Raw genomic sequence first — 23,332 nt, 5'->3', positions numbered from 1 at the left:
ATAATATTCTGCGCCGTTGACATATATTTACAATAAAATGGTATTGAGTTTAGTTGAGTTGATAAACGCTTGCTTGCGTCCAAAGTATTTGATTTCAGTTGATACCGGATAGGTATATGAATATTGCAAACATTGTTTAACTAGTAACAAGAAATATCTTTTAAAAAGATATACGGCGTTGATTGTGGTCGATGTTTATGAACGATCAAAAGTTATCTCTATGAGATAAAAAGTAGCGGATGCCTTTTTTTCTGCGCAGTTCTTAGCTACATCACAAGCAAATCAATAACGGGGTGTTGCGCCAGATTTCGTGGCTTATTTTGCTTTATGTGATATTATTACTCAGATATCTATATTTACAGAATAGAAAAACACAAGAAACATGAAAATAAACGAGTGCATATAGGTCAGCCGGCAATACTCGAATCTTATTTAATTGCATAATTATAGTATAGTGAATTATTGTGCTCATGCTTAATAAACTGGTCTAAATGGATAAATATTTCTAATTAATTTGATCAAAATTGGTCCTTATCATGCAAATGTTGAAAACATATTAAAAATCGATGATTGACATACCACAATAATATCGCCGAATATCTTTATTTAGTATCTTTCTGATCAAAACAGACTTCAAGTGCACAAAGTTTACGAGACGGCGTTTATATAAAGATTTCTGCAACTGACCGCAACTGACCTTGATACCTTGCGGATTGGAATGCGATGCATTAAAGTAAGGTCAATTCTCTGCTGAAACGACGGCTTGTTTATTCGACAAAGCGACTAAACGAACTGTTTACTCCATCAGACAAAAATAGCATAGATTCCAATTTTTTCCTTCAATGAAAAGATCGCAACCCCTTCTGCGAACTCCGGTGATGAACTGTATATAAACTCTGACTTTCACACACTGGCCGCGAATTGACCAGAAACCTCGCGGGTTGAAATGCAATGCAAGTAAGTACTAAATATGAGAATATAGCCTTTAGTATAAACGCTTTTGCGCTGGTAATTCTCTGAAAATAAAAGGTGAACGCACAAACTGTATTTATGTCGAAAATTGATTGTAAAACTGTTCTATCTATTGAGCCTTTTCATCAGAGATAAAATTGTTTCATGCAGTAAAAGTGTTACAAAGACACGGATATGTTTCCAATATTCTGGTGTTATACTCAAATCAGCAAATGGAATAAATGAAGTGTATTCATTTGTACCTAGCCGCGGGAAATTTTATTTGAATATTATTGGACACTTACAAAGGTCAAGTCAGGGTGAAAAGCTGGCTTAATACAGCTTACGCCGAAAAAAACTACGTACATAAACTTATAGAGCTACTTATAGCGATTAATCATACGCCTAATGAAATCAACTGACATGATTCACTTAACATATGACGATTACATGGATAATGTTATCTACGGGGTACAAAGGGCTGACGGTAGGCCTACACTTGTCATAACGATATCAATTAGAAATGATTTTTATCATGTCACTAATATAACAGTGCTCCCGATCACAGACAGAGAACTACCGTGGCAACCGACAAACAGTTGCGCGCTTAGACTTATCTCGCCATAACCACGCTACGTGCGAGAGTTTGCCGATATTTTGCGAGCTTCCTAATTCTGTTATCTACGTCTCTGTCCCTATTGTTAATTGTGAAAAGATAATATATAGCAAAGAATGATATTGGCCATTTATTTTAAAAATGGAAGATACACATATCAATATTATAGTTAACCGAGTTTGTTCTTGGTTACAATACCAAGGTTTGTTCTGGTTTTGGACAAACAGTTTACGAATATGCAAAGACCTATAGATAACACAGATTGGAAACTCTCCTCTTCGCGATAGCGATATGCGATAATATCTAACGGCGGACGCGGGTCACGTGACATTGATTTTGGAGATGCCGGAGTACCTGTAGATTCTTCCCTGTTCCAGCTACTGTCGGCCATTTTGTTATAAAGCAATCAATTATTCTTCGTAATTAGTCGTTAATATTTGTTGCCGTAGGGTATTCTGAGCATGATCTGGTAGTTTATATTATATTGATATTGTTATTAACAATCTTAATGTGTTAATTAGTGTTTTTAGCGCTCGGTTGTCAGTTTGCAGAGCAATGAATGTCTGAAAGCGCAACGTTACGGACTTCGCGTAGTGAGCAAAGTCGGTCGCCGTAAAAAGACATATTGAATATTTTTTGTGTGAATAAATATAAGTATTTATTTTCTGTGTTGATAATTCTTTAGGTTTTGGTAGTTATTATTCTAATTAATTATTAATTTATCGGAATTTGAAAGAGAACACTGGATTCGTTCATTTTCGATAATTTTTGAAAAATTGAAAGGCCCGAAGCATTTTTTTTAAACATCTTCATTAAGCATCACATATTGATAACGTTAGATTTTTATGCTAGGTGAGATGTTAATCTATGTATGATTTATAAAAAGTAGACGAAAATGAGGTATTTTAAAGGATTTTGCCTTTGTACAATTTGTACTATTTTATACTGTTATTCCATTCAATCATTTTTCACACCTGTCGCCAAAATTGTTTGTTTCTTTTTGACAAACTTTTCTATTTCTCATCCAATATCGTTGAAGTAAGATTTTTATTCTAGGCAAGATGTTAATCTAAGTATAGATTTAAACAAACCAGAAGAAAATATTCAATTTAAAGGATTTGGCCTTATACAATGTTGGTACAATTTTAAGCTCTTTTCTTCTGTTGTACAAGATTGCTGTCAAACGTGTTTTTGTTCTTTTTGATAAACTTTTTCATTTTTTATCCCAAATAGATTAAGTCAGATTTTTATGCTTGGTGATATGTTAATCTAAGTATGAATTAACTAAACTGGAGGAAAATGTTCATTTTAAAGGATTTTGGCCTTGTATAAAGATGGTACAATTTTAAGCTCTTTTACCCTATTATACACATATGTCGTCAAAGGTGCTTTGGTTCATTGTGAAAAACTTCGTCAGTATTCCCCTCAAATCGAAGAAATAAGATTTTTATTCTGGGTAATATGTTTATCTTGGTATGAATAAAAAACAAGATGAAAGTACAATGTATGGGTTTAAATTCTCATTAAGTATCTTTTATTAGTATTACCAGTTTTCCTGTCAATGTTACACATGCAAGTTAATATACAAACATATTTTAACAGATAACTGTGAGATTACTATTAAAACACAAACAAAAGCTGTGAGATGACTATAATTCGCCGGCCGCGGCCACTGATCACACAATTAAAATCAATCAACAACGCAAACTGATAATTGAAGTTAGGATCCCTTCTTTTAATTAATTCTCAAGAATAAAGAAAAAACACACAAAGCATCTTCTTCAGTTCGCTAATTGATCCGACGATTAACACGCGCGTGATTTTTTTTTCTTTTCGCGAAATCCTAGCCCACGATACTGAAAGCTTAATTTAATTACTAAAAGAAAAAAACTGGATTACAAACAAAACTTTAATAACTTATAACTCATTAATAAGATCTAAATAAAAAGAGAAGTAAACAATTAAAAAAATCTACACAATCAATATTGAAATAAGTCTAACTGAAACCGTTTTTGGATCGAACGATCATAGCATTTATTATACTGTAATGTTGTTTTAATCAGAGACCTAGATCTATGTGTCCACATATATCTATCCGTTTTGAAATAATAATATTTTATAAGTTTTTAACGGTTTGAAATACCAAATTATACAAGAATATTCTATCAGCAAAAGCCTTTCAAATAAACTATTCAACAGCATTCTCGCCGCGATTTGGAAGTTCTTAGCGCTATTTCTTCAACGATCGCGGCATTATAAATTCTTATTGTAGGTAAATAAAATCGAGATTTTATAAAAAAAAAACATAATAACTCGTGTTTCTATGAAACTTTATTTGATAAAAATCGGATCATTATTGACCAAGTTACAACCGCCTTTCATAGCGCCGTAACATTTTCGCATAACTTTGCTCGATAATCGTAGCCGTTGCTACTGACGCGTCGCTATCTTATCGCAATCGTGATACACCGGCTATCTCCGGACTACTCCGATTGATTCATGGAATAAATCGTCTGCTGATCCTCAGTGTACTTATCGGTTTCTCGACCACGTGACCCCGCCGAGAGATAGCCCGATAAGGCGCGAAGTTTCCAATCTGTGTTATCTATAGGTCTTTGGAATATGGTACGTTATTTGATATAGTTGTATTTTACATGTAAAATACAGTTTATACATACTTATAAACAACCGCAAACGACATAAATTAGGATAGCACTAATCATAACAATTCAAAAGTAAAAACTTAACGTTGTTGAATAGTTTCAGATGTTTATTTCTATTTCATTCGATACTTATATTAGTATTTGCTTTATTGCAGAGTGATTATTATGGTACCGACATGTACACCGCCCTGAGCGAATGTCCTCTGCTCTGGACGATGCTGGTATAAAAATGGATATTGTTGTGAAAAGAAGGCAAACATTCATGTTTAATGAAATTTGTGACAATATAATGATAAAGCTTCTAAAACAATCAGGGGGTCAGTTTTACTTTGGCAGTCAGTCGGAAGGGACAACGACACACGGGCTTCAGTCCGACATAAACATGCTCAGATATTATTCAATGTGTCATGTGATTTTTGATTTGAATCAGTGGGTGCCTGCACCTATTGTGATTCAGTTTTAAACTCAACCAAGATATAATTAGGACAAATCTTTGGACCAAGTTTCAGGAAGATCAGGCAACAAATGTAGCCTTTAGAGTGTTAACAAGGCAAAATGTTGACGACGGACGAAGCACGACGGACAAAAAGCTAAAAAACGGTTATGTAAAGTTCTATATAAAAGTGTACAATACGATTGTCAAAATGTTTTTACAGATTGCGATCTCTATTCGCATTTTCTACCTGAACGAGTCAGTCCTTTAAATTATTTGAATAAAATCTTTGTATGTAATTACGTTCTAAAATAGCAAATAATATTTCTACATCTTTATGCACAATTCAGTAAAAATTTGCCATATTTAATATCCATTTATATATAGAACGATGAAAAGGAAAGACCAAGGTTCATACCCCTTTCAATACCCATTGAAAAGAAAGGTTCATGCCCTTTCAATGCCCATTGTATACAGAAGAATCGCACCCAGTCAATCCTGAATTGAGATGTAACAACACAGAAGGCATCGTTCAGTGCATTTTAAAACGGAGAACTATATCCATTATTTTGCAAACCATAAGAGCGTCTATTCAAATAGGCGTCTGGGACTTTAACAGCAAACTTCATGTCTTGCCACTGGTCATTGAATCCACGTTTCCGGTCGCTGTAGTTGTACTGATAGCCGGAAGTGGTCGCAGAGTAGTCCCGTTTCCGATTGATGTGACCAGCTGACTTCTTGAATAGGAAGCCGAGTGGTCGCGTTCCTCACGTTTACCGTCCCGTCGGCGCTCACTGGCGGCCTTGCTGACCGCAAAATTGCAAAGTTCTACGAGGAGCTGCGCGACTTCGCAGAGGCTTAGCATGGAGAGGCCGATCCACAGACCAATGGCGCCACCAACGTCCGACAGGAACTGCTGCCACTACACGAGAAATAATTGACGTCAGAATAAGTGTTGGCACAAACATGTCAGAGAAATGGACAGGCTTAGCATGGAGAGGCCGATCCACAGACCAATGGCGCCACCAACGTCCGACAGGAACTGCTGCCACTACACAAGAAATAATTGACGTCAGAATTAGTGTTGGCACAAACATGTCAGAGAAATGGACAGAACTGATGAACACATTTTGCAAACATTTTCAGCGTGTTTCATATAGACAATGTAAATGACACTGATTTTGTTGTCAACGGTAGTCCGTTTACTAAGAAATTATTTGTTTAAGAAAAACTAAAGCACAACAGGACAACACGATTGAACTTTCCTTCTAATATTCAAATTTGTTTGCCAACGCTCACCTCGATTTCAGGGTACTCCTTTATCATCTCGAAGTTCAAATCTTCATAGTAAATGTCCAGTCGCAGGAAATTGTTACTGAAATACACGAAATCTTTCAACAAACATAATATCATTTAAATGACACATGACGAGATATCTTTTTTCAACTTACTTACACTAAGCATGACTTTAAAGTGTTATGTACAATTTGTATTTGTTTTCATATCAATGGTTCAACTTAAAATAGAATCATGCTTAGATGTACAGCCATGTTAAGAAAATATTGGTCGAGAGAACAGCGTGCTCAACTTTATTATGCTTTTCGAAATAAGCTCTTTTTTATAGCAAACTGTTTGTATTGAACTGTTAAATTAAACAAAGTTTTCATTCTGAAGTTACTAAGTGGAAAGCTTTTTCTTATTTCTAAACAATTATCAAATTGCATTTTCAATTTGGTGAGCAAAAACTGTATTTCTATTTTAAATTTGATTAACAATCACATTATTACCTTCATTATATGCATGTCCAAGATAGGTTTTGATATACGACGCACATTTATTAAGTTTAATTTCATTAAATAAATTTGTTATCGAGTTTTTAAGTGGAAACCATTGTTCTAGTTTAGAAACGGTAGCTTTGACCTTGACCGCATCACTTGTATCACACTTCAAGCAATAATTCACTATTTAATATATGGAAACATGTATTTGCGTATCGGGTGAACGGGTATATATTGTGATTAAAGCATAAACACAACACTGTAGTATTTAACCATATATTCGACATAATTGTCTTTCTCGTACTTGTATGGAATCGAAACCTTACCTAAGACCCCGTTGATCGGCCAATTTTGTTCTGAGATTCTTGCATTCCTCCTTGTCCATATTACACACGCCTTCCAACAGCACCTTCTGAAACAGCATCAACGCGGCGTCAAGAGGCATTTGATTGCTTGTTTGGAAGCATCAACGTATTAGACTGAGGCGATTGCCGGAGCGTTAGTTCTGATTTGAACATGCACATCGACAGTAACGCCAGAGTGACTTCCCTGCGCTGATTTCGATTCGTGGAGCATTGTAGAGTCTAGAGAACTGATCACTTAAGGTCATTAGCCTAGGTCAAATATCGGTTTACTATTTATACTCTATATTGTCATGACCGTAAAAATGATCTTTGTATGCAAAGCGGAAGTCTTTACCAACTCTCATATACAGGGGAGACTATTAGGTTCACATTTAACCAAAGCAAATTAAAGCCGTAATACTGCAACATAGAGAAGACAATAAGAAAGTCCCAAAATAGTTTTGTCATTTAGTTATACAAATATTTATTCCCAAAATAACTATATTAATTTATAAAAAATTGTTATCTACAAAACTTTCGCCTAAAGTTTTATGTATGTGGAAGTTTGATCTCTTCTTGAGCTTACCGCGTAGTTGTCTGTAGGCCATTGTCGCTGACTCACACTTTTGTCGTATACCACCTCCCTGTGAAAACAACAACAATTATAATTAAACTATGTTCAACTTGTGTTCAAACGCTCCTTAAGTATTCGTTTTAGTTCAGGAGTAAGTACAACAAAATGCGTACAACAAAAAAGGAAAACAAAAACTCCGATAGTGTTACTTCAAGAGCAAATATCTTAGTGGATTATTGTGTCTTTACATCAGTACCCAATACCAATGTGTGAAATTGTTAACAACAACAAAATTCACATTTAATTATGTATGTTATTATGATTAGAACTAATTATATCGCCTTAAGATTGAACGAATAAAATCATAGCAAACATTTTATTAACAAGCGTTGGCGTTTGAACTGCTTGTGATCAGGTGGCGCCTCTTGCACTTACTTGCAAGGGTTCGGGCATTTGCACCGAGACTCCATCGTCTCATAGCGGCGTTTAACACCGACTTGACACGTCGTCTCTGAAACAATGCGATTACGACAAGAAATCAAGAGATGAACCACATACAATTACATTCTGATTGAAACGTGCATAAAACGAGTAGAGGTCGAAACGTCCGAAGGCAAATATTATTGGGATGAAACGTCAGGATAGCGAAAACAAACAAAAAAAAAAATCCACCAAATCAAGCGATTATATGTCATGAAAACATATATTACTACAAAATGTATTTTCAGTGTAATGAATAGATATTTCTTTTTCGTTGAGCGTGTTTGCCATCACTGGGGTATTGGGCCCACATACGCCTGTAAGACGCAGACCATGTTTCTTCTCTTTGATTGTGACGCTGGTATAAACTACTTAATGTAGCCTATACTTATCTTCAGATAGTATTTGTTGACCGTTGTCATGTGTAAATAAAATGTTTTTATAGTTTAATCAAATGTCTAATTATTGCTTTAAGCTCGTGATTTCCATACATTTGATGTTTCCGCTAAATACGAATTTCGTAAACTAGGAATGTCATGCAATAATCATATGTCTTTAAGTGTATAAACACGTAAATTAAATGTTCGTTTCCAATTAAGGTATGCCAAAGCTAGTTCGGAAATGGAATGATTGTACTCTTTAATGGGTTTCCAATGTTCGGAGTCACTTGAACATGTTTAAAACATGATTCATGATTAACAGCAGCACTACCACTGCGACGAAAGACCGTCAATTCAGAACATGTTCATGTAGACTGTATCATGACATTTTTCTCTTGCAAGGTGTTCATTTCAGTAATCTATAAGGGTATCGTTGAATACAAGGGAAAATCCTACCAAACATTGAAATAAAGATAAACTCCATAAAAACATTTTTAGCTAATTTACATTGATGTTACTATGTTACTATGTCCACATGTGAAACTATTTATTAACAAAACGTTAACTGACAGGTCGAGCTTTGATTACCTTGACTTCTTTAAAATTCACTTCTTTATATTGAATTTAAGCAAACTAATAAGCATATCAAGTATGTTGAACAACAAAATATTTTATTTTATGTTATATGCATACTATATTATATAATAGACTTGCATGATGTTATTACGGATATTCTTTAAATTAATAGTAAAATAACTTCCCAATAAATAAAACAAACAGAAGTACAGCTCGAAAAGTCAGCATATATCTACTATAATATAGGTCGTATTTGAGTTGCTAAAATATAAATATTTGTCAGACCAAATTAGAATTGAATTGAATTATTATTGTTTATTGTTAAGAAATATATCAATCCTTTAAGGCGCCGTTTTTTTATTATATATTCTTACGCGTAACAAGTCAGAATCGTTGTTAACAGTACGATTAAACCCGAAAATCGATTTTTTTATTTATAACATATGTTTTACATTATTAAACAAGAACAGTGTATTTATATTAAATTTCTTAAATTAATTATTTCTTACCATTTAAAGTTCTACACCGTATCAGCGAGTCGTTGAGGCGCTGTGCAAAGTACTCCGCATCGTCGCTATGGCAACCGCACGTGCCCACGATATCCTCAAGCACGCACGCGGAGTAGCAAGAGCGCCTCGTGTATCTAACTCCGTACCTGGCCTGGAAGTCCGCGCCCAAATCGCAGTCCCCGTATGGTCCGTTCAGACGCTCGAACGCGACCTTGAACATGTATGACATAGTATAAATCAGATAAAAAAAATCAATTTAAGCTAAAAATTTCATCATATCATTTTCGCCTGTCGGCATAACGTTACACATTCGAATTCATTTATACAAATTTTATTAATGGAATTAAGGAAATACACATATCTTTATTGAAAACCTTTATTTGTGTTTGCACTAACGAATGTCCGAAAGCATAATGGTGTACACCCATACGTTTTAATTCATATCTCTTTTGTGGATATCTGCTTCTGAAGCTTTGTGCCACATTCAAATGTATTATTTGGCTACCTACACAAGGGCGATATATCGTGTTAAATATATCGTGTGTAGCCGCGACTGTCAAGAAAAATATCAAGTATCGCAGCGACTGTCAAGAAAAAGATCAAGTATCGCTTCGTGTGTCGCCCTTGAAGAAAGAAGTGCGAGATTATAAATGGCAGTATCCGGATTCCGTAGCAAACACTTGTAAAAGAAGAAAAGGGCATTTCATTGACATTTTCCGGGAAAAAACAACAACAGAAACAAATCAAACGAGCCCGTACCAGTTTGAGCCCGATGGATGTTGCCATGGCTGCGGGCACGTGCATTCCCTCATGCACGGGATGCGGATAGGTGCCTGGCTCGTGCACCTGTATTCGGGCTCCGTATCCGCACGTGATCCCCTCTAGGTACTCCATGGACTCCATGAAAAGCACGAGTTTCAGGCCTTGGGAATAGAGTGACAGGATAGTCACAAGTCATCATGACAAACGTACCGATCGACAGACTTAGTGGTACAAACAATATACCCCGTTTCGGGAGCGAAGGGCTGGGGATCTCACAATTATTACTATGTCTTATACAATACCTCTTCAACAAAATGTGTGTCGGATATGAAAACAGATGTTCACGTTAAAATAGTACCATTATTGTTGTTCTTGCGTTTTGTGAAGCAATTGCTGCTGCTGAGGATAATGTTAAGTGTTTTTGGATACCGATCGGTGTTTAGCTTTGTACCATATGTATACATCTAAATACTAATTGATTTGTGCCAACGTGTGTTTGATTGTATTTCAAAGTCTACGGGATCCATGCGCGCCTATGCGAGGACCGCATTGTGTCCGAGTACTTTTACCTACTTACCTTACTAGAATGACGAAATTTTGGACGAATTTCGATCTATCACGGAACTTTTCAGATATTTAGTCTTTAGTGAAATATAGTCCATTCTAGTTTGGTATTGAGGTGCGATACAGGAGGATACAGGGTTACAAGCAGAAACAAACTGTCCAATATGGTTACCACAAATCAAACTTTAATGCGTTGGGAGTAGGTATCGAAACAAAGAAGTTTAAGTGAGATGCAAGTTTACCAACCACTGCGCTTATCGGAAACATTACGATTTATAATAATAATAATAATAATAATCTATTTACCGAAGGTAACTCATTAAGACAACACATTGATACAAAGTCATGCAGACAGTTTAACAATGGCAATCTTATTTTCAATGAGGCCTTCAAACAACTATGGTATGTATAATGCATTTCTACAGTATAATGCAAACATAGACTTTGACGGACATAAGAGTACTGTAACAGTGTAATAGAAGTGTCATAAAAAGCAAGTATATTATATGACTTCTCTTATACTATTAATTTCTCTTCCGATAATGAAATGGTCTCAAGGAACAAATATTTATAAACAGAAAGTATTTAAGAATATAAATGTATTGTTGATTACATTTTCCCATATGCACACACTCTAACGCACGCACGCACACACACACGCGCGCACGTACACACCTATACACACACACACACACTTATACAATTACCATATCTTAATTAACACGACCAATATCAATAACAAAAAGTTAACAAAACAGCCGCGTACATTATTGTACAAAGTCAGAGTTTAAAAACGTGGAATACATAATTCTTGAAATAGTTAACGATTGATAGAAGCGGCTGATGTACACAAATATTATAATTACAGAAAACCATATTCATGACCAGTGTTGTTCACAATAGGATATGAAATTACCCAACTGTTATGAAGAATAGCCTGCACCTCCTTGCTATATAAATAGTTTGAAAAATATATTTAACAAGTACTCAGCCTAAACAAGTATAAATTATGTACCTTTGCGACCAAGAACAACTGTTATACTCGAGCTTCGGTTTCCGGTGGCAAATACGATTGCTTGTCTAAGGTGAGATTTGCTTCCATTTGGTGAACCAAAATACTTGTTAAACATGAGTTTTGTTTTTTGCATTTCCGAACCAGAGTTTTGTTTACACCAAATCTGTTTTTCCCAATAATTGTTACATTTGAGCTATGATTTCCAGTGGGGAAACGGAATACTGGTCAAATATGATCTTTTGTTGCCATTGGCAAACCATATTGCTTGTTACAAATGTTCATTAATTTAGATTAGTAATCTATACTACGTGTTACGCATCATATATTGTTCATATATACGAACCAGAACATTTCTTACAAATAACCGTTGGTTTCCATTGTTAAACCAAAATACTTGCTTCACATAGGATCTGATTGCTGTAGTCGAGCTCAAATTGCGGCTCTAGAATACATGTAACACTTGCGTTTTGCTTCAGATAACGTACCAGAATACTTTTTACACGTGAGCTTTAGTTTTCACCAGCGCATTAGAATATGTGTTCCAAATGAGGAATGCTTCCTAATCTCGAACCTGAATACTTAACCCTTTGCATGCTGGGAAATTTGTCGTCTGCTAAAATGTCGTCTGCTGAATTTGTAAAATAAGCATTTTCTTCATTTTTTTTCAAAGAATACTATCAGAATAGCAAACAGTTTGGATCCAGATGAGACGCCACGTTCTGTGGCGTCTCATCTGGATCCAAACTGTTTGCAAAGGCTTTTAAAATTCGGTTCCCGCACTGAAAGGGTTAAAAGGGATCCTTGCACGGTTTGATAAATTGACAATATTGAAAACAATTGTGTCAGATTCGCAAATTTTCGGTTTAGTTATGATATTTGTGAGGAAACAGTATTACTGAACATTTGCCATGGTCTAATATAGCCATTATATGCATCTTTTGACGATTTAAAAACCTATAAATTATGAAGCGTTGCAACGCGAAACGATTGAATAATTTGGAGAGTTCTGTTGTTGTCGTTTAAATTTGTGAAACTACGAAGATTGCTTATATAAGGTATAAAAACGTATCTTATGTATGCTTGGCAAGATAGCTCAGTTGACTAATGCGTTTTTACTTCAGGATTCCGGGGGTCACTGGTTCGAGCCCTGCTACGTTCTACTTTTTTAAATTTTATTTTTGATTTTTAACTTGAGCTTTTAAAATTTAATGTTTACATTTATCAATATTAAGCATTTAATGACAAACTTCAAAACATGCCAAAATCTGTGAAAAGGCCCCTTTAATATGAGCTATTGTTTAAATTACCAAATAATTATTCTGGCGAGTAAAAATATTTGCTACCCATGAGCCATAGTTACCATTTGCGAACCGAAAAACTTCTTACACAGGAACCAACGATTCGTTTGGTGAATCAGAATACATGGTTCACATAGGGTTTAGTTCCCGTATGTATAGTCGCACCATAAGCGAAAATGTGTACAATTATATATGGAGATAGCCTTACCCCCTTCCGGTCCAGGCGTCATCACGGTAAACTTGTCATTGTCGAGCGTCCAGCAGTTACCGTACTCGACCGTGTCGTGATGGCGGAACATCCTAAATATATAAGGGGGTACCGTATAATGCATACATACTTTGTGAAATCGTAACAACTAATAATCAAATACCATAAGCACTCAAATATGTTGGCAGATAAGAATATAGTTTGAATTTTAAGTGTATCAAATATATGCAGTTGTAAAAAAATAATTTGACCAATTGTAAGTGCAGATATTCTCATCTCCGCATATACTGTGGAAAAGGTGGACATGCAGTGCCTTTCAACTTATATAAAAAAAAACGTTCTGGCGACAAAGTGACACATAAATGATACCATAATAAAAACGAGCGAAACGTACTGAATCGCTGATATATAATTTTCATCGACCACATTTAATAATTTTCTTTAGTATATTACTTATTATAAATCAAATCATAAGCATCATAATCTCAACGAAAATAACATAATCACAAGCAACCGATTAACCTGCGACACGCCTCATTTATTGCAAATATAAGGCTCTTCATTTGTTGTGCTGAATACTTACCCTGCGTCACAGACGCGGCCGTTGTGCTGAATAATTACCCTGCGTCACAGACGCGGCCTACTTACCCTGCGTCACAGACGCGGCCGTTGAAAGTGCAGCTGAGTAGCATATGGCTGATGTTGTGTCCGAGTCGTGCCCGGTCAATCCTGAAAATAAATCGCCAAGCCCCTTATTACATAATTTTACAGAGGACCGCAAAATCCCGGTGATAAATTGTCCCCATTTTTCGTTTGCCAATAGAATCGTTTTATTTTAGATGAAAAAATAGGTTTCGCTTGCCTATGATTAGTTATATATTATAATAACAATAATATATTACATCGATTTTAATGTACCAATATAAAATAAATTGCTGATTCATTAGAAAATTATGTGATACATACCGATCTAAATGTTTGTTCTAAGTGCAAGTTCGACGGAAATAAAGTACATTTCAAATATCGGAGATACTTGGCGATTGTTTTCTTATAGAGCGTTTTAAGGACGATAGCGTTATAAGAACACTGTCATTTTCGTCCAGCAGACCTTGGCACATCCAAAAATACCCAACGGCTTATATTCATATAGTGTGTGCTTAAGGCGGGTTATATCTTGGCATATCTTCATTTTCATCCATCCGAAATATTTACCGATCGATATCCATACAGGGTGTTAACAAGTCTAGCTATATCTGATAACGACGTCATTTAAACGCTTCCGAAGTATTTACCTATTGATATTCATATAGGATGTTCTCAATGCGATTTTTAACTAACTTATTTTCGCACAACCGGGATTTAGATTCGTGTAGATCGTTCTTAAGACCAGATAAATCGCAAAGAACTATACAGTTAATGCATTCGAGATACTTACTGGTTTATATTCATGATATTCATGTAGATCGTTCTAAAGGCTAGTAGTATCGTAGAGAACTATAAAGTGCATTCACTCGAGAAAATTACTGGTTTATATTTATGATATTCATGTAAGTCGTAGTATCGTAGAGAACTACAGGTAAACAGTTTACGCATTCGAGTAACTAACCTATTTATATTCATGTAGAGCGTACTAAAGGCGAGTTCTATCTCTTCCTGTGAGTCCTTCTTGCCATCGTACTCTTTGTGCAGCGGAGGGGGCGAAGGCGGTTTGTTTGGGTCGTACTTTGAGGGGTCAATATCCCCGTACGTGTCCACATACCGCTTACGACGCTGAAAGAGACCGCAACGAGTCGATTATCAGGTCTGGTATTCAACTTCAATTACGAACATCGATACGCATAAAAGTTAAAAAATGAAATAATCTACGTTTGCATTTACATAGTTTTAGTGACAAGTCTTGACAAATTGTGTCGACAAACACATGTACATTACGTTATTAGGAACATTCAAAACTGTGTTAACCTTGTTAGAAATTGGTTTGCCTGTGTTAAAAGATGAAGGACCTTGCGTCTGGTCTGCGTCACCAGATGATTCATCACTAGGTGATTCATTTTCTTCATCATCACTAGGTGATTCATTTTTATTAGGATCATAATATGGATTGAACTGATTCGGTGCGACGTTCTCTGGTTTCATTGTGTACACTAACTGTTTCAGCGTATAGGCACCAGCATACTTAGCAAGCTTCCCTTTATGTAACACATTGACGTTGCAAACAGTTATCTGTGGAAAGCGGAGATCCGAGAATCCAAGCTCCACCTTGGTAACAGTAGGCCAAGAGAAGAACTGGTTTAGGAGATACCATAGGTGCAGGTTCATCGCCCCCAAGGCACACAGGAGCAGGAAACACCAGATCAGCTTCGCCCACCAGAGCTTGGCGTTGTTGATGTAGGGGACTCCCACCATGGACGTCTTCTCGGCGAAGCGGCTAAGGATGCGCAAGATGCTCTTCTTTTTACCAATTGAGTCCATGAAGCTGCCGCTGTCAATGTTTTGTCCACCGTCAGACAACGTCTCTCCTTCCTGTAAGTTAACGAGCATACTGCACGAACATTCAGATTCTAGCATTCCGTCTAAGAATCTGTTGAGAACACACTTGAATATTTGTAAACGTAAACATTGAAATCCCCTCATGATTTGAAGAAGATATCCAAACTATATAATATGCACGATGAATGGTTAGTGCAACATTGAACTATGGTCTTTTGAGATCGACATACGACCATTAGGCGATGCACGATACGACACTCGACAATGACCATTGACACTCGAAAAATACAAGCTACATACGACATTTGAAGATTTAAATGGCCGAGCAAGGTTATGGAAGGAAAGGCAGTGTCTTCAAGAAACATTACTACTCAAAATCAACGAAAATTTCGTACAATATTTCGTAAGATAAAGCTTAACAATTAAAACGCATTGTTTCTTATGGCAATTGCCGACATTTCAACGCCAGATGTGATCTGGTAAAATAGATGTTTGTAGATACAACATGCTCGTTTTATTATTGTTTTGCATATTTAATTCCATTTTAATTTCCCGCAACGATATCTATGCATACGACACCTAACATGGTACCATTTTAGTGCTCGTGTATCGTATGGATAGATATATTAGCGGGAAATTAACATGTAATTAATTGTGTCATAAATAAATAAAAACGAGCATTTTGTATCTACAAATATCTATGTAATCATACAACATCTAGCGTTGAAATTGTGGCTATCGCTAAAAAGAACACTGATTGTTTAGGTGTAAACTTTATTTGACGAAATACTCTACGAAAGTTTCGTTGATTGTGAGCGTTATAGAGGCTTTAAATTAACTGTTGGTATTTGTCCAGTGTCGTTGTTCCACTGGGGGCTGACGAGGTCAAAGCGTAGTCCGTTTCTCTACGACGTCGGGTATATGTTTTACTACGAAACATTGTATCAATCGAAGTACAGATTGGTAAAAATATTGGGTTTTAAATAGGTAAGATTATGCTTTTCTAATAACAAAACTGAATTAAAGCACGATGCCATTTCATAGATCTGTTACTTCAAATTATGTTCAAACAGGTGTCTGGTTTATGCGGTTAAACATGAAATATAGCGCTGATATATCAAACCTTTCAATTTAACAAATGCAATTAAGGTTTACAAATGTGTTTAATTGACAAAATTTTACAATTTCCATATTGATCTATGAATTGTTAAGCCACTGGTGTGTTTAGAATGTGTAGGGGGACCCAGTTATCAGAAATAAAGGCTGAATAGTATTATTAGGCATGATCATGTGTCTGACAGTATACGCATATGCCTCGCTACGACAACGCTTTAGCGTGTATGTGTTTCTCCCAGAAGACGTATTGGTTATCTATCAAAGAATGAATATCTGGAACAGTATACCAATTGGAATAAGAATGGCATGCATTCTATACATAGATGGTGACGTCACTACGTTATTGTCACCTCTATATCAAGACGCATCACATTCCCCTGGTTTGGGGAATTATGCTTCCGCCAAAGTAGTTTTGCGTAGGAATGAAAATGTCAGTAATTAAATAAAAATCGTTTTTTATTGTGTGTTTAAAACGGAATGTTTGTCACCGTATGGGTTTATACTATTATTGGCGGTGGGTTGCTACCAATTCCCAAAACGTGATAACCAGAGTGGTTATAAAAACAACCCTGTAACGAACCAAATATATTTCAAATATATATTCATTTATGTGTTCCGTCAAATACCTGATCAGAGAATCATCAATATTATAAACAAGAGCACCGCCTTGCGGGTGCAGACCGCTCATCAATTTTCTTTTTAAATGTGAAGGGACTCTCAATTTCAATCACAAAGGAGGGAGGGGTGGAGTGAAGAGGGATGTATAGTGTGGGAGTGTGGACATTTATTACATTATCTTCCAAAAAAAAAAATAAAAAAAAAATGCGGAAAAAAAAAAAAATTATTTTGGGGAGGGGGGGGGGGGTGGGGGGTGGTGGGGGGAGGGGATTCTTGGGTGCGATGGTTGGACGGTATTTAAAAAAAAAATAAAAATAAAAATAAATATTTGTGTTTTTTAACCATTTCAAAAAAAAAAACATTTGGGGGTGGAGGGTGGGGGGGGGGGGTGTATAGTATGAGGGTGTGGTGGTCATTTGTGAGATGATCTTAAAAAAAATAAGGGGGGATTCGGTGGGGGATGGGGGGAGGGCACGGGGGATGGTTTGGGTGGAGTCTATTGTGGTATGTCAGGTAAGAGTAGTTTTGTCACAGTATCAATCAAATCTCATCATAAATAAAGAAGTTATGGCAATTTTAGCAAAATTTAATAATAAAAGGGCAAGGTAAAATTCAACTTGCCAGGTACAGTAACCTCATGATAGCATGAAAGTATTTGAAGTTTGAAAGCGATTGCCTTGGTACTTTAGAAGTAAAGTGGATCGAAACACAAAATTTAACCATATATATATATCCAAAGTTACTTAGTCAAAAAAATTTCAAAGTATAAAGGGCCCATAATGCCGTCCAAATGCCAGTCAGAGTTACCTAAACACAAAACATTACCAAATTTTCAATTTTCTAAGTATAAAAAGGGCACATAATTCTGTTAAAAATGCCAGTCAGAGTTACATAACTTTGCCTGCACAGTCCCCTTATGATAGTTAGTAAGTGTTGCAAGTATGAAAGCAATAGCTTTGATACTTAAGGAATAAAATGGACCTAAACACAAAACTTAACCAAAATTTTCAATTTTCTAAGTATTAAAAGGGCACAAAATTCTGTCAAAATGCACGCCAGAGTTATCTAACTTTGCCTGGCCAGTCCCCTCATGATATTAAGTAACTGTACCAAGTTTGATTGCAATAGCATTGATACTTTCTGAGAAAAGTGGACCTAAACGCAAAACTTAACCGGACGCCGACGCCAACGCCGACGCCGACGCCAAGGTGATGACAATAGCTCATTTTTTTTTCAAAAAATAGATGAGCTAATAACGAGGATAAGCAATATAATAAATGGTTTACACACATATGTGGTTTACCAACAGATATGGTTTACCTACAGATATGGTTTACCTACAGATATGGTGAGCAAAGTAAAACATTACAGCATTAAAATAGCAATAAAATATTGTATTAAATAAACAATACAATATTATATCAGACAAAACACGCACATACATAAGCAACATGAAATACAAAATATTAAACAGTTACTTGTGAAAAGTAATCTTAGAAAATACGATAAAGATATTTACCTGTAACGAACCAAATATATTTCAAATATATATTTATTTATGTGTTCCATCAAATAGCTTATCAGAGACTGATCTAAAATGCGCCCTTTTGTCACCTCCATGTCGCAACGACACATTTCATTGGTTAAAACATTTAAATATCAGCTATTTGATAGGTTAACTATAAAATCAACTCAGAACTAGTGTATGTGATAATGCACGAGTAATTTGTGAGCATTAGTTAACGTGGGATTCGTACTTTTTTCTAATTGTAATCCACTAAAATAATTACAGGTAACTGCTACAGGTCTAGTAATACGATAACTACTCAATTAAGAATGCCGTTACCTTAACAAAGAATCGTAAAATAAATTATACATATCTACACGTAATTCTACGATACATTATACAAATGTATGTCCGTTGACATGTTGTTTAAAGAAATGTTATTTAATTATGTTTATATGTGATTTTTGAATCTCTATTTAGACTGAGAGCGATTATCAGAAGCACAATTACCGGACCTATTTTCGCTTTAGCTTTCACTTTTTACTCGTAAAAGAAGTGCTACCCACAATTCCTTTCGCGTTAGTACACAGGTCAGTAAGACCGGTGTGTACACAATGGAATGGCATGCTCTATCTCTGCTTCTAAAAGGCAATATAAAGCACATTTATTTTCTAATCAATGATATGTCATGTGATTTTCTAATCAATGTTATTTCATGTGTGTCTGTCCAAAAGACAAAATGTGTGATGTACAAAATTTGTTTTATGTATAGGTGTAGGAAAATATTGTTTGAATGTTTTACTTTTTATAGACCTATTTGTGTATGTTATTTTAAGAAGGCCACATTGTTAAAACGTATTGATTCATCTGCATAATATGTATACTGTGGCATTGTCTTTATGTGTAACCTTCTGTAAATAAAGCTTTTATTATTATTATTATTATAAAGGCGAAAGTCATAAGTATGTGTTGGAATTAATACGTTCGTGTCAGAAGAGAAAGTCGCAAATTGAATACTTTGTTGGGGGATTTTGCTGAAACGACGTTATTGTGCACCATCTTCTACTTGATCTGTACTTTCTGAACTTTGCAGTGTATTCTATGATTTACATAATCGTGTGAAGGGGTCGGAACTATATATATTATCTTTTTTTTATTCAATATAAAACATACAATGTACATATGTGTATAAGCAAGAACAAAAGTGGTATAATACAGCAGTAATAATGTCAAACGCATATTATACATGATATGCTAGTATATACTTTTTTTTTATTTGGTTGCCTGTGTTGTATGTTGTTATTTTTAAATGTAATACTCAATACTATAGAAGAGTTGCTTAGAGTTGGGTAGTAGACAACTGGACTGGGTTATGAAGTTTATGTGTTTCCATTTTTGTTCAAAAATATGAAGTTTATCGTTGTTGAGGGCTATTTCTTTTTTCAATTTGGATCTTTAGTTTTAAATAGTTTATAAAACAGTTGAAAGTAGGTATTTGTTTTTTGTATTTGATGCTGAAAATAAAATATTTCATTAATATGATAATGTGGTTCACAGTGTTATTAATTTCTGGTATTTTAAAAGTATTTACACCGAAACTGATATTTAAGAGAGACAGTTTTAATTGTAATTGTTGTTTCTCTAGAAATGTTGTTAACTGGTTCCATAGAATTTGAATATGTTTGCACTCCCAGAAAAAGTGTTCTATTGTTTCAATGTGTTCGCTGCATATATCACATAAATTTGTGTTGGATAGGTTGCACTGAAAAAGATATTTATTTGTAGCTCTGATTCTATGGACATATTTATATCGAACATTTCTCAGTGTGCTATCTATAGTCGTTTTATATGGCATGATAAATATTTGTTTCCAGTTAAATTCTTGTTCTCGAAGAAGGCTTTGCCATTTATTTTGAATATTGGAGTTTTCTGCTGGGTGTTTAATTTGTAGTTGTAAAATATTTTGTTTGTTTTGTTTTGTTTTGCAAATATGTTTTCCGTGAATGATGTTTGAGTACATAATGTGCTATTTGTATTTATTGTAGATTTAATATGTATGGGTATGCTTTTAATTAATGTGTAATACATTAGGAAATTGCTTGAAGGTATTCCGTATATATAACATATATTCTCAAAAGAATAGAGGTCCTTTATTCTGTAATCGTACAATTGGTCGACATATTTAATGTTTTGTTCAAACCAGTGTTTATAGAAAAAAGTCTTATTGTTTGAAGTTATGTCTTTATTGTTCCATAAAATAGTTTTACTGGTGATTTGGGTTTCTAGATTATGAGTAACATTAGTCCATGCCGATAAAACACCAGAAAGAAATATGTTTTCGTTTGCAATTTCATGCAAAATGGTATTGTTGATGTTACATTCAAAAAGTAAGGAGTCACCATATTTGTTTAGGATTTTCTGGTAGAATAATTTCCATTTACTCGTATTGGTATTTTCTAGGTATCTTTTAACCCAGCTGCATTTGATTGCATTCAAGAATGAGTCGATGTCTGTTAATTGGATACCTCCCTTTTCTACAGATTGAATTAACTGAGTTCGTTTTATTTTATAAGGCTTACCGTCCCATATGAAATTAAATATTGCTGATTTTATATCGTAAATAATATCATTTGGTGGATTTGGGAGAACTGTTAATACATAAACTAATTTAGGGAGTGCAAACGTTTTCAACACCGTGTTTTTTCCAATTAATGTAAGTTTACGGTGTTGCCATGATTTTAAGCAGTTTTTAAATTTCTGTAATTTAGGCAGTATGTTTTTTAGAACTGTTTTATTTTCATTATTTGTAAATGTAATTCCTAACGTGGTGGCTTCATCTGACGTCCAAATGAATTTCATTTCTTTCTTATGATGGACATTACTTTGTTTTAATTTACCTACTCGTAGCACAGTACATTTATTTTTGTTAAGTTTAAGACCCGATGTCTTTCCGAAAAGGGTTAGCGACTCTATAAGGTTATGGAATGAGTCACTATTGTCATTTAAGATATAAGTTGCATCGTCAGCAAATAGGGACTGTTTAATTTCGTCGTCAGGTTCTAAAGATATGCCATTTATATGCTTATTTGATTGGATGTGATGTGATAGAAACTCGATGCATATGATAAATAGAAATGATAAGAGTTGACATCCTTGTCGAACCCCTCGTTCGATGTTAAAACTGTTTGAACAGAAGCCATTGTTAATGATTATACTGTTTATATCAGTATAGAATAGTTTGACCCATTCAATGAGGCATTCACCAAAGTTCATATTTTCTAAGCAAGAGAACATTAATGAATGATCAAGTGAATCGAATGCTTTTTCAAAGTCTGCAATGAATATTAGGCGAGGATTATTTGAATGGTTGAAATAGTTTATATATATTATCATGTTATTTAACTTTTATGACCCTGCAGACGTATGTTTGCGTCTTGTAGCAGTCTTACTTTGAAAAACTTGTGACAAAAGTAGACATTCATTATCATCAGCAATGTGTCTATTTATCACACTATTTTCAAGCGGTAATGATGTCAAAAAGAACAAAATAATATCCATATTTCAAGGTGCAATTTAATAAAACTGTTACTCGAGTAAATCTGCTAAAGATAAATATTCTTGACATAAAGGTGTTGTTTTAAGATGGTCGCTTAGCGACCGTCTAAGGTGGTTAGTCTAAATTTCAGGTCGATACGCCTTAGCTACTAGGAGCCCAATACCCACTAACTACGCGTATCCGGGCGAGAAAGAGATGTTTAATTTATGCAAGAGGTTTGAGTTCTCCAATAATATTCATTCACAACTGGAAACATTATATTAATATCGTGTTAAATGCAATAGTTTCGAACGGTACTTTTATAGAAAATAATCAATAAACAATGATCGTATTGTACGTGTCGCGTAAGAGATTGTTTATGAATGAATAAAATAGTCCACTTTCTGCAGCGTCTTCATGACGTAGTATTTGTGCTCAGTCCATTCACAATGTGAGGCTATTAATAGATGCGGTTGTCGATAAACAAAGTGTCCACGGGCGATACCAACGCAATAGGTTACCCTCTCACATACACCTCAATGACGTAGTACAGTAGTGCGTTCAGTTACAGCGAACGTTCGCTATAGTTCGCGAACGGTCGCGAACGTTCGCTATTGAACGCTCGGTTCGCAGCGAACGTTCGCGAACCGAAGCGAACCCTCTCGGGAGGTAGTTCGCTAGCGAAACCAAGATGGCTGACATATAAGTTGTCGTTGTTGTTCAGTGTAACTGCGATATTTTTTTTATTTTTTTTTTGTAGTACATAGAATGAATTGAATTATAAACAAAGTGTATAGGAGGTTTTGGGGATTTCGATAATGACGTCAAGTTTGCGCATGCTCCAATTTTGGCCGTCAACGTTGCGGCCATTCTGCTATTGTTTGCGTTTGATGAACCGCATCGTGATAAGGTTTC

General features: G+C 35.2%; 1 protein-coding gene across 1 annotated transcript in view; it reads right to left on the bottom strand.

The window, feature by feature from the left end:
- Positions 1-4,324: 4,324 nt before the first annotated feature.
- The window catches only part of LOC127860774 (amiloride-sensitive sodium channel subunit beta-like), a 168,072-nt gene continuing 149,064 nt past the window's right edge, over positions 4,325-23,332 (bottom strand). The window contains exons 3-13 of the mRNA XM_052399050.1: positions 15,114-15,674; positions 14,758-14,921; positions 13,800-13,880; positions 13,152-13,243; positions 10,064-10,227; positions 9,305-9,515; positions 7,795-7,870; positions 7,372-7,429; positions 6,768-6,853; positions 5,963-6,038; positions 4,325-5,585 (exon numbers count right to left, since the gene is read on the bottom strand). Coding sequence (XP_052255010.1) covers positions 5,289-5,585; positions 5,963-6,038; positions 6,768-6,853; positions 7,372-7,429; positions 7,795-7,870; positions 9,305-9,515; positions 10,064-10,227; positions 13,152-13,243; positions 13,800-13,880; positions 14,758-14,921; positions 15,114-15,674 — 1,866 coding nt within the window. The 3' untranslated portion in view covers positions 4,325-5,288. The remainder of the gene's footprint in view (positions 5,586-5,962; positions 6,039-6,767; positions 6,854-7,371; positions 7,430-7,794; positions 7,871-9,304; positions 9,516-10,063; positions 10,228-13,151; positions 13,244-13,799; positions 13,881-14,757; positions 14,922-15,113; positions 15,675-23,332) is intronic.

Source organism: Dreissena polymorpha, chromosome 15 (genome assembly GCF_020536995.1).
Source record: "Dreissena polymorpha isolate Duluth1 chromosome 15, UMN_Dpol_1.0, whole genome shotgun sequence".
Taxonomy (NCBI): domain Eukaryota; kingdom Metazoa; phylum Mollusca; class Bivalvia; order Myida; family Dreissenidae; genus Dreissena; species Dreissena polymorpha.
The sequence above is the reverse complement of the archived record's forward strand: the minus strand, read 5'-3'. Positions and strand labels throughout refer to the sequence as shown.